General features: G+C 33.4%; 1 protein-coding gene across 3 annotated transcripts; it reads right to left on the bottom strand.

Annotated features, from left to right (window-relative positions):
• Window positions 1–3892: 3892 nt before the first annotated feature.
• Window positions 3893–12337, bottom strand: LOC127704464 (major egg antigen-like). 3 transcript variants are annotated; one of them, XM_052208549.1, is made up of 3 exons: window positions 12053–12337; window positions 9846–9969; window positions 3893–6317 (listed from the first exon to the last, which is right to left on the bottom strand). In XM_052208549.1, the coding sequence occupies exon 3, from the start codon at window positions 6291–6293 to the stop codon at window positions 5199–5201; it is 1095 nt and encodes a 364-aa protein (XP_052064509.1). In that variant the 5' UTR covers window positions 6294–6317; window positions 9846–9969; window positions 12053–12337; the 3' UTR covers window positions 3893–5198. The 3 variants fall into 3 exon arrangements, with proteins under 3 accessions (XP_052064509.1, XP_052064508.1, XP_052064510.1); XM_052208548.1 differs by lacking the exon at window positions 9846–9969 and having other exon boundaries at window positions 12053–12335; XM_052208550.1 differs by lacking the exons at window positions 9846–9969; window positions 12053–12337 and adding an exon at window positions 8745–8853.
• Between the last annotated feature and the right edge of the window lie 318 nt (window positions 12338–12655).

The following is a 12655-nucleotide window of genomic DNA, read 5'->3' as shown; positions in this document are numbered from 1 at the left end:
GTACACTTTTTAGGCGTTTATATATTATATTTTGTTTGTGATTATGTTCATAGATATACATAGACTTGATTAATGTGTAATGCTACTTTTAACATTCATAGAAAGACTGGTTTTGTGTTGCCTGGTACACAAAATGAGACAGAATAAACCAAGGGGGAATAAAAATCAAAAGTTGAGGAAACACAGACAACACTATAAGTAAAGAAAACACGACAAAAACACACACAAAAAGCAACAAAATAATATACAGAAAACTGGAAACTGAACAAAAGTAAAATAACAAAAATGCGGAACTCCAAGGAAAATTAAAAACGGAAAGTCCTTTATCAATTGGCAAAATCAAAAGCTCAAACGCATCAAACGAATGGAAAACAACTGTAATACTCCTGACTTGGTAAAGGCATTTCCTTATATAGAAAAAAGTGGATTAAAGCTGGTTTTATAGCTAACTAAACCTTTCACTTCTCACAACATGAACACCAGCCAAATCCAGGTGATCTTATGTGCACTGGACGGGTAAGAAAATCCTGCTCCACTAGTGGGATGTGTTTTATGACAAATGAGAAGTTCTATTTTGGTGTTGTCATACAACAGGGAAAGAGGACAGGATTGTGGCTACGCATTTGAAATATTTCCATCGTCATCTGTCATGATGAGATAGACAAATCACCCGGTTACGTTATTTTAGTTTTATAGTTTACCGGTATGTATAAGCAACCTTAGAAAAGAAACGCAGCTCCGACGTTGTAATGAAACGACATTATTTTCACACATTGGTTATACGCCTTATTTTTAGCCTGGATTTTTAGAATTCGTATTGTCATTTGGTAAAGTCACGCTGATTATAAGGTGTACAGTTATTCCGTGTATAATGACGAAGTTCAGGTGTGATTATTACCCGTGTTTATAGCAAATCCTGAATACACCGTTTGGTTGTGCGCCTGACAGAGGCGGAACGTACAGATTAGGTAACAGGGATCGGGTAATTTGGTACATATACTATTGGAATCGGTATCGGATTCGACTCGGAACTTGTTAACTATTGGTAATATTAATTATGTGGAAAACAAAGAGGCCTGGAATGGTGACATTTTTAATCTACACCATTGTCCTATATTATTTATATATAAAAAGTTAAATTCTGCGGGCAGTACGTCGTCTGAGCATGCGCGAAAGCGTATAAGACACGGATCGGTAACGGACTCCGAATCTGGATATTTTCTCGAAAAATTGGCGTTTTCTGCGGAAAAAAGATTGTTCCAAAGACAAATTTAGGAAGTACAAACCACTACATTTATACGTCATATCACAAATATTTCCGACTTTGTATGGTTTCAGAGGAGTTGCGGGTCAATGAAATCGGTCTCTTCCTTTAGTAGTATAGATAAGACACATTTAAAAGCTCAATGTACTGATCATACTATTATATTTTTATTTTAAGTTCCTGCTTAATATGAAACATATTTTAGAATACGGCTTAGTATATCACCGTGATTTCAGAAATAATTATTTTTAATCGAAATGGTGCCATTACGTCAGTGCTTCTTACAGCTATACTAGTACTATCCAGTGTGTGACTAGGGATCTACATCTTTATGCTTAAAATGAAATGATGTGAAACGTCTTCATTAGTTATATATATCGTTATCTATTGGAGGATAATAAATTTAAAACAATAAAATACATTTTAACTTTTGTATTTTTCAGTTTGAATTTGATATTGACACGAAGTAGTATTTGAAAGATGATTATGAAAATATATATATTTTGGTTTCAAGTAACGTGTTTTAATATCCAAATTTAGATTTCAATAAATCTTAACAAAGTTAAAGGAAAAAAGTATTTACATTGAACTTCATCATACTTTCTGCCAAAAATACGAATAAAAAATACATAATCTCCCTATGCTACTACAATGTTAGAGGTATAATCGATCTCACGCACTAATACCGTATCAGTTATCTTTCCGTTTGAGAATCATGTACAATGTACAAGACCCAATAGATCTGATACTGACCTTGTTGTCAATAAAACAGTTTGAATATCATAAATTTCAATCTTTTTCTCAAATGGCTTCCGATAGTGTGACATCATTGCTAGAAGCAAAACGTTTTTGTTGAAAGTCGACTATGACCAGACGTGGTAAAAGGGATACGTAATGACTCATTGGAACGATAAACAATGGTAAATTGCGGTTACAACAATTGGAACATATCCGTCGTCATCTGTGAAACAAATATTCCATACCAGTCAATCAACTCGTCCTGGTGTTTGTAAAATTTTTGAATTTATCAAGGAAATCATGATAGAAAAGCAAGCTCTGGAATATCGTATCAACTGGAAGGTTTGTACTCCATATACAGCCGCTTAGAAATGCCATAGAAATGGAAAGTTCACAATTGGGAAGCTGAAATCATCTCTTTTGTCGTAAAGTTTTGTTCTCAATCGACCCTCTTCGTCAATTTCTAGATGTAAGTTAAGATATGAGGCAGACTTAACTGTATCTGTCGTATCCTTTAGTTCAAGTTCGATGGGATAGATGTGTTCAACATAGTCACCAAACTGATAAAATTGATTTTAGTAATGTATAAGGAGGTTACGAAGAGCACTTGGAATACCCAGCAATATAACGTTGTGTGTAAGGACACTTATATAATTTTAGTATCCAATAAAGTGAAGGAAGATCCTGTTCTTCATCTTTTGTTGAAATTCCAAAAGAACATAAAACAGACCTATGAAAATTCAGGATTTCTCTCTTAGTAAGGGTCGTGGGGGTATACGTTGATTTTCCAAGTAAAATACCAAATTCATTTATCAAGCAGTTTATGTAATGTGATTTACAGACAAAAAGTATGTTGTTTGAGGCTTTATCTGCGGGGACAACAACACATTTGTCATTGAGGTGGGACAGTTGCTTTGCAACATTTGCGTCTTTAAAGATTGGTGTATTCATAGACCCATTCAGGTTTTTTTAAATTCTGATTTGTATTAACGACCTCACAGCCTTAATCCATTCCGAAAGCGTATCGAATCCAACAGTATTTTGAAGTTTCCAATTGATGGATTTAAGCTCACGATATTTCGGTTATTTGGATAATACATTTAGCAGGGAACTGTTATTGACAATGTTTTGGTCACTAGTAATATAGTGGCCAGCCGGATTATATATGAATGGGGAACTAACACAGGTGCAATCGGGAGGTTTACACTTGAAGTCGTCGATATTGAGATCCTGCAATACGTATGTGTAATAGAAAAGTTTAGTTGCAATTAGTTTGGTATAAGATATGGACCAATTTCGTTTTGCTCAAAAGTATTAGGTTGAAACAGAATGCATCCATATATGTAACCTTTTGTTAATTGTTAGTACCAGGAATAAACAGGCCGACTCAATACTTATACCCATGGACTTTGTGACACATTTTTGAAAATGAGAATGGCCAATTTCGAAACATATATGTATATATACTGTTTGAATATACTCTCGATGACATATTTAAAACCCGAAAAGCTGCTTCTAACGAAGCAATTAACTGCTACATCGACATGCTAAAATTAAAAACATATAAAATATAGTTTATGTAATCCATCGCACTTCAGCGTTACCACCAAGGCTGAAAAAGAGCGTCACAATGCCACCATCTTACTTCAGTGTGATCATCAGGTTTCGGACAACCATTGCGGTTTCAGAGTCCTACACATATATAGTATTGTACATTTCTTATGTAAACATGATTTGGAACAAAAATTAACTGAAATTCTTGTGCCAATTTTTATCCAAGTGTTCAACATTTTATGGATATGACTTCAATTTGTAAAGTTTAAATTGTTGCCTTTTTTTAATCGAATAGCAGAGAACTTTTAGGAAATATCAATAAATACATGAAATATGTAGGACTAAAAAATACTTTATTGAAAATTATTAAAGACGGTTGTAAAGTATCTGTGTCGAAACCTCATTAAATTCCATTGCTTCAAAAGTTTCTGGCTTTTGTCCAAACCAACATAACAGTCACAGGTCAAAAGTATTTCACTACTCGAAATTTGCACTAAATATTTTATATACAAACTTTTCTTTTAATTGTCCTTACGTTATACTTTGTCCGATCTGAATGAAATCTGTACCAATAAATAAAGAAATAAAAACAAGTTTTTGCAATAATTCAGAAATGTTTGCGGGGTTTATACATATAAAGAAATGACTGTTGAAAAACAACTCTTACCTTCTGCACGGAAAAAATATATATGGGGATCAATGAAACTTAAGTACAATGTTCTTATTGAATATTATGTTTTTTTTCAGTTATGACATGTCATAAAGATTAACCCACCATTTTCTTCGGAAAATGTCTGTACCAAGTCAGGAATATGACAGTTGTGTTTCACTCATTCCATTGGTTGATAACGTTTGATTTTGTCAGCTTTTATGGACTTCCCCTTTTGAATTTACCTTGAAGTTCGGTATTTTTGTGATACTTGTTTATCCTAGGCATAATAACTATTTAAAACTGGACGCGTTGATGAGTTTGACAGTACAAATTGCATGACAATCGGACCTGAAATTATATTTTGACATTTTTTTAAATGTTAAATGTGTTGTATATGAAATACATAGTGGTATTTTCGAGTGGTGAAATACTTATGACCTCTGACTGTTATGTTGGTTTGCAAAAATATGACTGCATACATGTGAACACTACTGGAGACGGCAGGCCATATTATTTATGAAATGACATTGACCAGTGGAAAAAGTAGGTAAACGCATTTCATCAAAGTCAGAATCGAAGAAACATGGATTCGACTAATTTCAGGTTCTTTAATAGGCATGTACTATTGAATGTGGTGTTTAGTTCGAAAATTATCACTTATTTTCAAATTATTATCTACACTGGTTTTATGTTTCAAATGTATAACTGTTAACAGCAAATTAGAAAGTTACATTAGAAATATGTATACTGCTATCAATAAATAATAAATAAGATAAATCTCACAAAACTGTGAATAAACTGGTAAAATCGTGAATTAATATGTTCATTTCAATGTTTATCATGTTCATCAAGTCCACTGACTGAATTAATAAATAGTTTAATCTGGAGTGAAGTGATGAAATGTTGTCATGCAGAACATATAAAGCAACGACACGTTTAATGCCAGTCAATTTGTTCATGAACAATACGTTAAACATTCCTCATTCACAATCATCTTCCCGATAGCGGACTTCCTTCATGGCCCGAGAAATGACCAACTGTGATCGGTTTCATGTACGGAGCTTCAATAATCATTTTACCACTTTCCGAAAAAAATGCTTTAACAGCCATGGGATCTACAGTGTCGGGCAAATGAAACTCTCGATTCAGTTCTTTTGTAGATGTTCTACTACCAATACGCTCCATTCTGCTAGCACTTATTACAAGTTTCTTGTCGACAGTTTTTACAGATAGCTCCTCTGGATTGAAGTCTTCAATATCAACCTCTACACGAAATTTTTTGTCGGATTCTATCGGTGCCGGTGATGAGTCGACACTATTTCTTGTGTCGTATTTAGACGACGAAACTGAAGTCGACGCCTGTGGTGTGAATTGTTTTGGCGAGGAATTTGACATTGTACTCTGTACACTAGTGTATGGGGGTGCAGCACCTTTTGGTCCAGACATAAAGGTCGTAAACGATGACGTGTGCCCTGAAGGTATTTGAGAGGCACTAGGCGGCGGAGTGTTTCTCGGTGGAGTACTCGACACATGTGGACTCGTTTGCGGAATGATACGATGTGTCGTTCTCGGGTTATCCATTACTTGTGGATACTGCGGTGTCGGTAGTGGTGCTTCAACTGATAAAACACCGTCAGAAGATATTGTACACTGTAGTTGTAATGGATCTACTTCGCGTGGAATGTTTACTTCACGGCTAAATTCACGGCTCACTGATTTTGATCCATCCTTTTCTTGGTGAGATGCGTTAACAACTACCCTATCTCCGTCCATTTTAACATTAACTTCTTCCGGTTGATAATCCTTCACATTAAATCTTGCCCGAAACACTGGGCGGCCATTTTGATCTTTTTCAATTACTGATTTAGCATCCTCCATTCCATCTTTAAATCTGAATTTATCGTTAAGTGATTCTAGCCCGTCATCGCACGGTTTTAGGTTAAAGAAATCTCCTCTCATTCTCTCTATATCCGATTCCCATTCCTTGCGTCTCATATCCATGTCTCGCTCCATATCTTCCCACACTTTACTTTGTCTCTCCTGAAAACTTAAGTTGTCTTGTTGGATTGGGATTCGATGTGCCATATTTGCACAAAAACGTCAGGTGATCTGCAATTAGAATGAACATTCTGTAAAGACATGTATGTCAGATCTAGTGTAACCGGAGATCATGATTCTTCTTACAAAATCACTTTGTCTTCTCTGGGACTCAAATCCGGGACCTCTGTATTAAAATGTACACAGGCAGCGCTGTAACCGACTGAGCTAAAGAAGTACTTCCCTAGCTCAACCGCTTACAGGCGGAAACCCAGTTGAAATTAGACAAAAGAAACGGAACTCTTTGTTAGAGAAGGTTAAAAAGACCAAGTTGAAAATTTGAATGGTTTACATCTGTTTCTATGGGCTTTAAAAGTTTAATGAATGTGCATAGTTTAGGATTTTATGCGTCTTTTTTTTGGCATGTGTTTTTACTTAAATTATGGTATGGAGATTCGAGATATTTGTAAACTTTAAAATTGTACTCAAATTTTCACAAAACAGTCGATTGTGGTAGGTGCAAATTCATGTGGATCGTTTTTGTGCATAAGCATAAATTCCACCGAAAAAAAATTTAAAGAAAGATGATAGATTTATATTTTTAAGCATTAATTTGCATCTCTGCAGTGACAGTTTTTTTTGGGAAAAAATCCTCAAAATGGGCAATAATTTCATCGAAAAGAGAAAGTCCAGTACACTTTTTCATGTTCAGGCGACGCGTGTTTGAGTTGACTATTCTGTCTTGAAAACGTATAAAAAAAATATTTGATACATCATCTCGCTTCAGAATCTATTATTTTTATATATTTAGGCTCTTGGTTGATATAATGACATTATTAATGTACAGTACTAAAAAATAAAATATATGGGTCAAGTGAAATACCTTTCTAATGAGTCATAACAACAGAGTAGGTGTGTTCGAATAACAAATTTTTACTAAAAGTACTTGACGACAGACTTTTCAAGTGGATCTAAAAAATGCATAACTTAAAAAAAACGTCATTTTTTGTGTGTGTTATCTAAGTTAATTAGTCTTCAATCTCTGAAAATTCTTAGTCTGCCCTTCCACGACATATTTATTTAAAACTTTTTTAAATATTTTTGAACTTTCGAAAATTCCCCCTGACAACCGATCAAACAATAGTTTTTAAGTTGATCAAATGCATAAAAGTACATTAAATGATGCTTAATAGTTAGTAGATACATTTGTCTTTTAAAATACAACTGGCATATAAGGATCGTAATGATGCTATGTGGATAAATTTATCGGTTTTCAAGAGCTAAATTGACAGCGCGTCATCACTACAATGGCTTCCATTTTTACGATTACAAAAATTAGGTGGCGTAATGGGGAGATAATTTTGACGAAGTAGAATCCTGACTGCTTATGGCTGGCTAAGTATCTACTACATGTTCTAAGGGAAGCAATCCCGTCACATCTCCCCTACCTCCCATTATGACTCAAACAACATTCCCTGGCTAGAAATCCTCTCTAACCACCGTGGGTTTTTTAGTTGGGCGCCAAATGTAACCGGAGAGCATGATTCTGCATACAAGCAAACGATGGCAGTATCAATGTAAACATTGTACACGTAAAACAGTGTAATCAAATAAGTCTATCAAAATATTAGCATTGTAAAATAAATGTATAAGTTCTATTAAAAAATTGTAAGCACAATGTCAGATCAAAATATTATAGAGCCTAGTGAAAGCCCTTGGGCTACACCTATTTTGCTTGTAAGAATCGGATATTTAATACAGAGAAAAATACAAAGATTGAACCGTCTCTTGTTACACTAGTATAGTTGTGTTATTTTAAAAAAGCTTTTGTCATCGTTACTATTAAATACCTAAAAACTCAATCACAATGCTGTTCTTATAAAACTTTGTTACAGGCGTTTGGTAAATGTAACCCCCTTTTCTATTGTTTTTTTTCCTTGTTTTATAATTTTTTCTGGGTAAATATTCTGTAATATTTTAACTTATTTTCATTTATCTAATGTGTTCTTATATAAGTCTATTGGAGGGTCAAATTTATTAACTACTGTAATACCGTATGCAGTTGCGTTGTCGCTAGATTATAAATTGTAAGGGATCTGGGGGCGGTAGCCCCCATAAGCTTAACGATTATCGTAAAATTATGACTGAAAATCAAAAAAAAAATATTTGTAAGCAAATAATATTTCCTTAAAAAATTAAAATACATGTAAAAAAATATTAAGAAGTAAGGGCGGGTCTATTCCCCAAGCGCTATTGCTTTTTGTTACCAACGTTTTAACTAAACTATCTCATACGTCTTAGATTTTACTCTTGTCGTTGTCCACGGTTTCAATATACAAACAAATGCCAGAAATGGCTGCTATATGATTTAAAACCTAAAATAAATCGGAGTGAAAACAAAATCAACACAATAGACTGAAAAACGGCAAAATTAGGTAAAACATGAAAATGCTGCTTTTCTGTACAATGGATATTATCTTATATTTACATATACATTACCTAACAGTGTCCATTTCTGTACGGTATATTAATTCAATGGAAGTTACATTAAGTCACAACACATTATTGTATCCGTGTAGATGGAATGTATCTTACGCCTAAACTAGTTAGATGTTGTCAACATTGATATACATACTAAATGTTGAGTAACTTGTCATCAATTGCCTCTGGACAGGACGTGAGATACAAAGATGTAAACGATCATAGCAATCGTCATTGTACTATTTGATGTTTCATTTAGATAAACAGTTAAAAGATTAAATAAATGTGAAAATGAAATCTGATGACCGATTTTAAGGTCTTATTTATCGTTTGGTTCAAAAGCAACTTGTATTGTCAGGATACACAGAAGTCATTTAAGTGTCATCATACCTGATGTTACAGACATTAAAACAAGACAACATATATACGGTATCATTTAGTAATAAGGCTTTAAGAGACGACCATTTGATGTTCGGGAGGGGAGGAGGATTTTTGCGGATTGACTATTTATTTACATCTGTTGCAAGCTATGCGTGCTTATTTATTTTTAGCGGCTTAGTCGCGCGAAAATTTTTTCATTACTTTTAAACACAATTATTTCCTTCAATAAAAACAAATATGATATAAAGCCGGATCTCAGTCAGATATCATCGTTATTCAGTATTATACGCCTCCACGACAAAATGAAGAAAAGGAAAGATAGAACGAGATTTGTTTTCTGTCGGTTCAATTGTACTAATTGATTCTCATTTAAATTCTGTTATCAGTAATGACAAATTAAAATGTAAAATTAATGGCTAGTGACCAAATGACCGGACTAGTTATCTCAGACAATTGTCCTCTGGCCAAGGCTAAACATTACTATAACAGATGGTGAGGTGACATTGTCAATTTATGTACACTTATAATTTTATAAGATATCAGAGTTCATGTGAACTTCTGACGATTATTCTGTTTTTCTAACGCTGTAATTAAAGAAACCTTAGTATGTTTTTGAAAATGAACATGTATTGCATCTACAGAAATATACCTTTTTTACTTCACCGAGATAAATTAAATTTAACTAACGAAACATTCAAAAATTGACATGAATTAAAGAAAAAATTATATATTACGCACTTTTGCTTATCTGTGTCTGTTCTTGTCTTTAATACACAATAGACGAGTATGATATTGGAATATAAGTAAACCTCTAGATATACACTGCATACGAGACTCCAAGCCTACGTATCTTTTCAATCATCTGAATCACACAAGTTTTACACATTACATCACAAGAAATTCCACTTATTACAAACATAGCGGCGGAATTAGTTAATTACACAACAATATAAATCGTCAATCTGTTTCTTTTTATTCTGAAACATATGCTCTGGAGAACGTACAAGAATATGGCATTTAGATAAGATCTACATATTTCAGAGAATCAGGAGTTCCATCATTGTTATAGCATGTGTAAGATAGAAACCATGATTTCTGATTTACTTAATTGATAATGAGTTTATAATTATAGCGTAATAATCTTCAGAAATTCATCTATATTTTTGATTTTTTGAGGGGTTATTTTAACCCCTGGTTAACCAGACATAGTTTGAGTAATCAGAGGTGATCAGACAAGTCAACAACACAACTTTACCAAAAATAAACATTTATCTTGTCTATAGGTCAACATGTTACAAGTTCTGTATTCTACTCTGACTATTCCATTGATTGTCCAATGGTCTTGTTTCCATAATATAATATTGTTAGTTCAATTGGCGGAAAAAATAATACAATAGAATATAAGCTTGAATTTTGATAACATGGAACGCTATAATTATTAATTAAGAATGGTCCGTCTTAAGCGCATTCCTCGGTTTACCTTCATCAGAAACACCCGAGCAACCAGGGATGTGTAAATTCTTGAGGGACTGTATGACCAAAAGAGGCCTTAATTAAAGAATATATCCAACACAATGGAAAAGGTGAACCAATTGTATATTAATATGAAAATGGATTTTACCCTTGAAGCATTTCCATTTGTGTTCAATTGCGTTGCGTGAGTGGCAATCATTATATTATTCATGCCATGCAGAGTTCAATGAAAATCGGACATTTTTTATATTCAGTTTAGGTGACGCTAGCTCCTAAGCCAAAATAAATATCATGACTGTTTATGTAACAGTAAACGTCAGCATGTCTTTACAATCTGTACACACATCACTCGTTGTATCTTCTCATCTACAGCTGTTGTTTTAGTAGCATTATATGACCTTTCACCTATGATGCTAATATTTACCAAAATAAAAGTGCAAAGCAATGACTTTCTTCTTAGAGAGACAGTCTTACTCTAACTGACAGAAAGAATGTATGCTAAACTACGATAAATTCGTTATGCCGTCCTCCCTTTATTAATTTCTACCATCGTCTTAAACCATGCAAGTTTTCACAATCATGCACGAAAAATACATTTAAGATACCATCATTCAAAACTACAACAGAAACAGTATAAAAATTCATTGTATACATAAATTCGACTAGAGAAACGAATGATTTTGGGTAGGTTTGGTAAAAACATTAAGATGATTGTAATAACTTGGTGAAGATAATATTGATAAACTGAATCATACAGAATGCTTCATTAACATCATATAATTGATTTATTCAGGATCGATTTCCGTCTTTATACAATACATATTCATTCACATATAAAGGACAACATATCTTATTACTGTCTGTCTTCAAACCATAATATCATTTAACTTGTACTGGTTGATAACAATGTGCGTTTTAAGATGGATACAATGACTTTGGTACATAACTTTCTCCTCATCGGTTTGTCATATTGAGTAAACAAACTTATGGAATGTCAATCATTCTGTGTATAAAATAAGTTGAAACCCATAGGTCAAAGTCTAATAAGGATGTTTGCAACTGCATCGAACAGAAGGAAAATCTTATTGTATACTATTTAACACCCTTATTAAATAACTCGGGTCCCTTGCATATGATGATATTATATAATATGTCTTTGTTTATACTGACTCCCTGTTAATTAATTAACACTGACAAGCGATCTTTTAAGGAAAGTCAAAATAGAACCGACATGAGTATGCTTCCTCATTTAATTCGTTTATCGTTTATTTTAAAAATAACGAATTATAAAGCTATCAATCTGTGTTGTAGACAGTCATTACTACCAACAGCTGATCATCGATCTCCCAGACAACCTTAAAATTGAATAAATCAATAGACCATGTACTAAAATAAATACTACATCCCAATGTCTACTGCTTAATGTCAATAAAACTGTTAAAATATACACTTAAAATTAATTAAATACTCACCGTATTACACGACTATTTATCACTTTATGGCTGAGGTGGTTTCTGATTCGGTGTTTATTCCAGAAACATCGGATGCTAAATTTATCTCCGGCTAGCAGCAAATGTAATGCATAACTCTGACTTGAGGCTACAGAGGGGGATAGGTCGGTGTTAGATTAATGGGATAGTAGTCAGATAAAATTATAATAACATCTGAAGCATGTCCGAACCAAGGTGATCTCCCGACAGCGAATAACTATGTATTGTTGTAATCATATATCAAATTCACAAATGATTACTTCGGGATAGTTATTATAACAGAAAGTTCTTTATATCAAACTTAACGTGTTATTTCGGGCTTTTAAAGAATATATATAAGGTTTGACTCATAACTTGAATGAATTTGATTGTATTCACATGGACGAAATAAACTTAATATGAAGGAGTAAAGTGTTCATAATCTATATTCAAATTGTTTCCGGTTGACTTGAATTCAGCGCATATATAAGTATATAATTAAGACATTTTTAATGTTTCGCTTAAAATTAGATTTTTAGAGATTTCGTTTAAAATTAGATAGCGTAAAACTTTATCATTGGAATACTCAAGTATGTAGCCCCTGTA

Source organism: Mytilus californianus, unplaced genomic scaffold, assembly GCF_021869535.1.
Source record: "Mytilus californianus isolate M0D057914Y unplaced genomic scaffold, xbMytCali1.0.p SCAF_6, whole genome shotgun sequence".
Classification (NCBI taxonomy): domain Eukaryota; kingdom Metazoa; phylum Mollusca; class Bivalvia; order Mytilida; family Mytilidae; genus Mytilus; species Mytilus californianus.
Note: the sequence above shows the minus strand (reverse complement) of the source record. Positions and strands in the feature narration are given on the sequence as shown.

Bases quoted from the DNA above. Each gene is read 5' to 3' on its own strand.
- LOC127704464 (XM_052208549.1), bottom strand. From the start codon at position 6,293: ATGGCACATCGAATCCCAATCCAACAAGACAACTTAAGTTTTCAGGAG.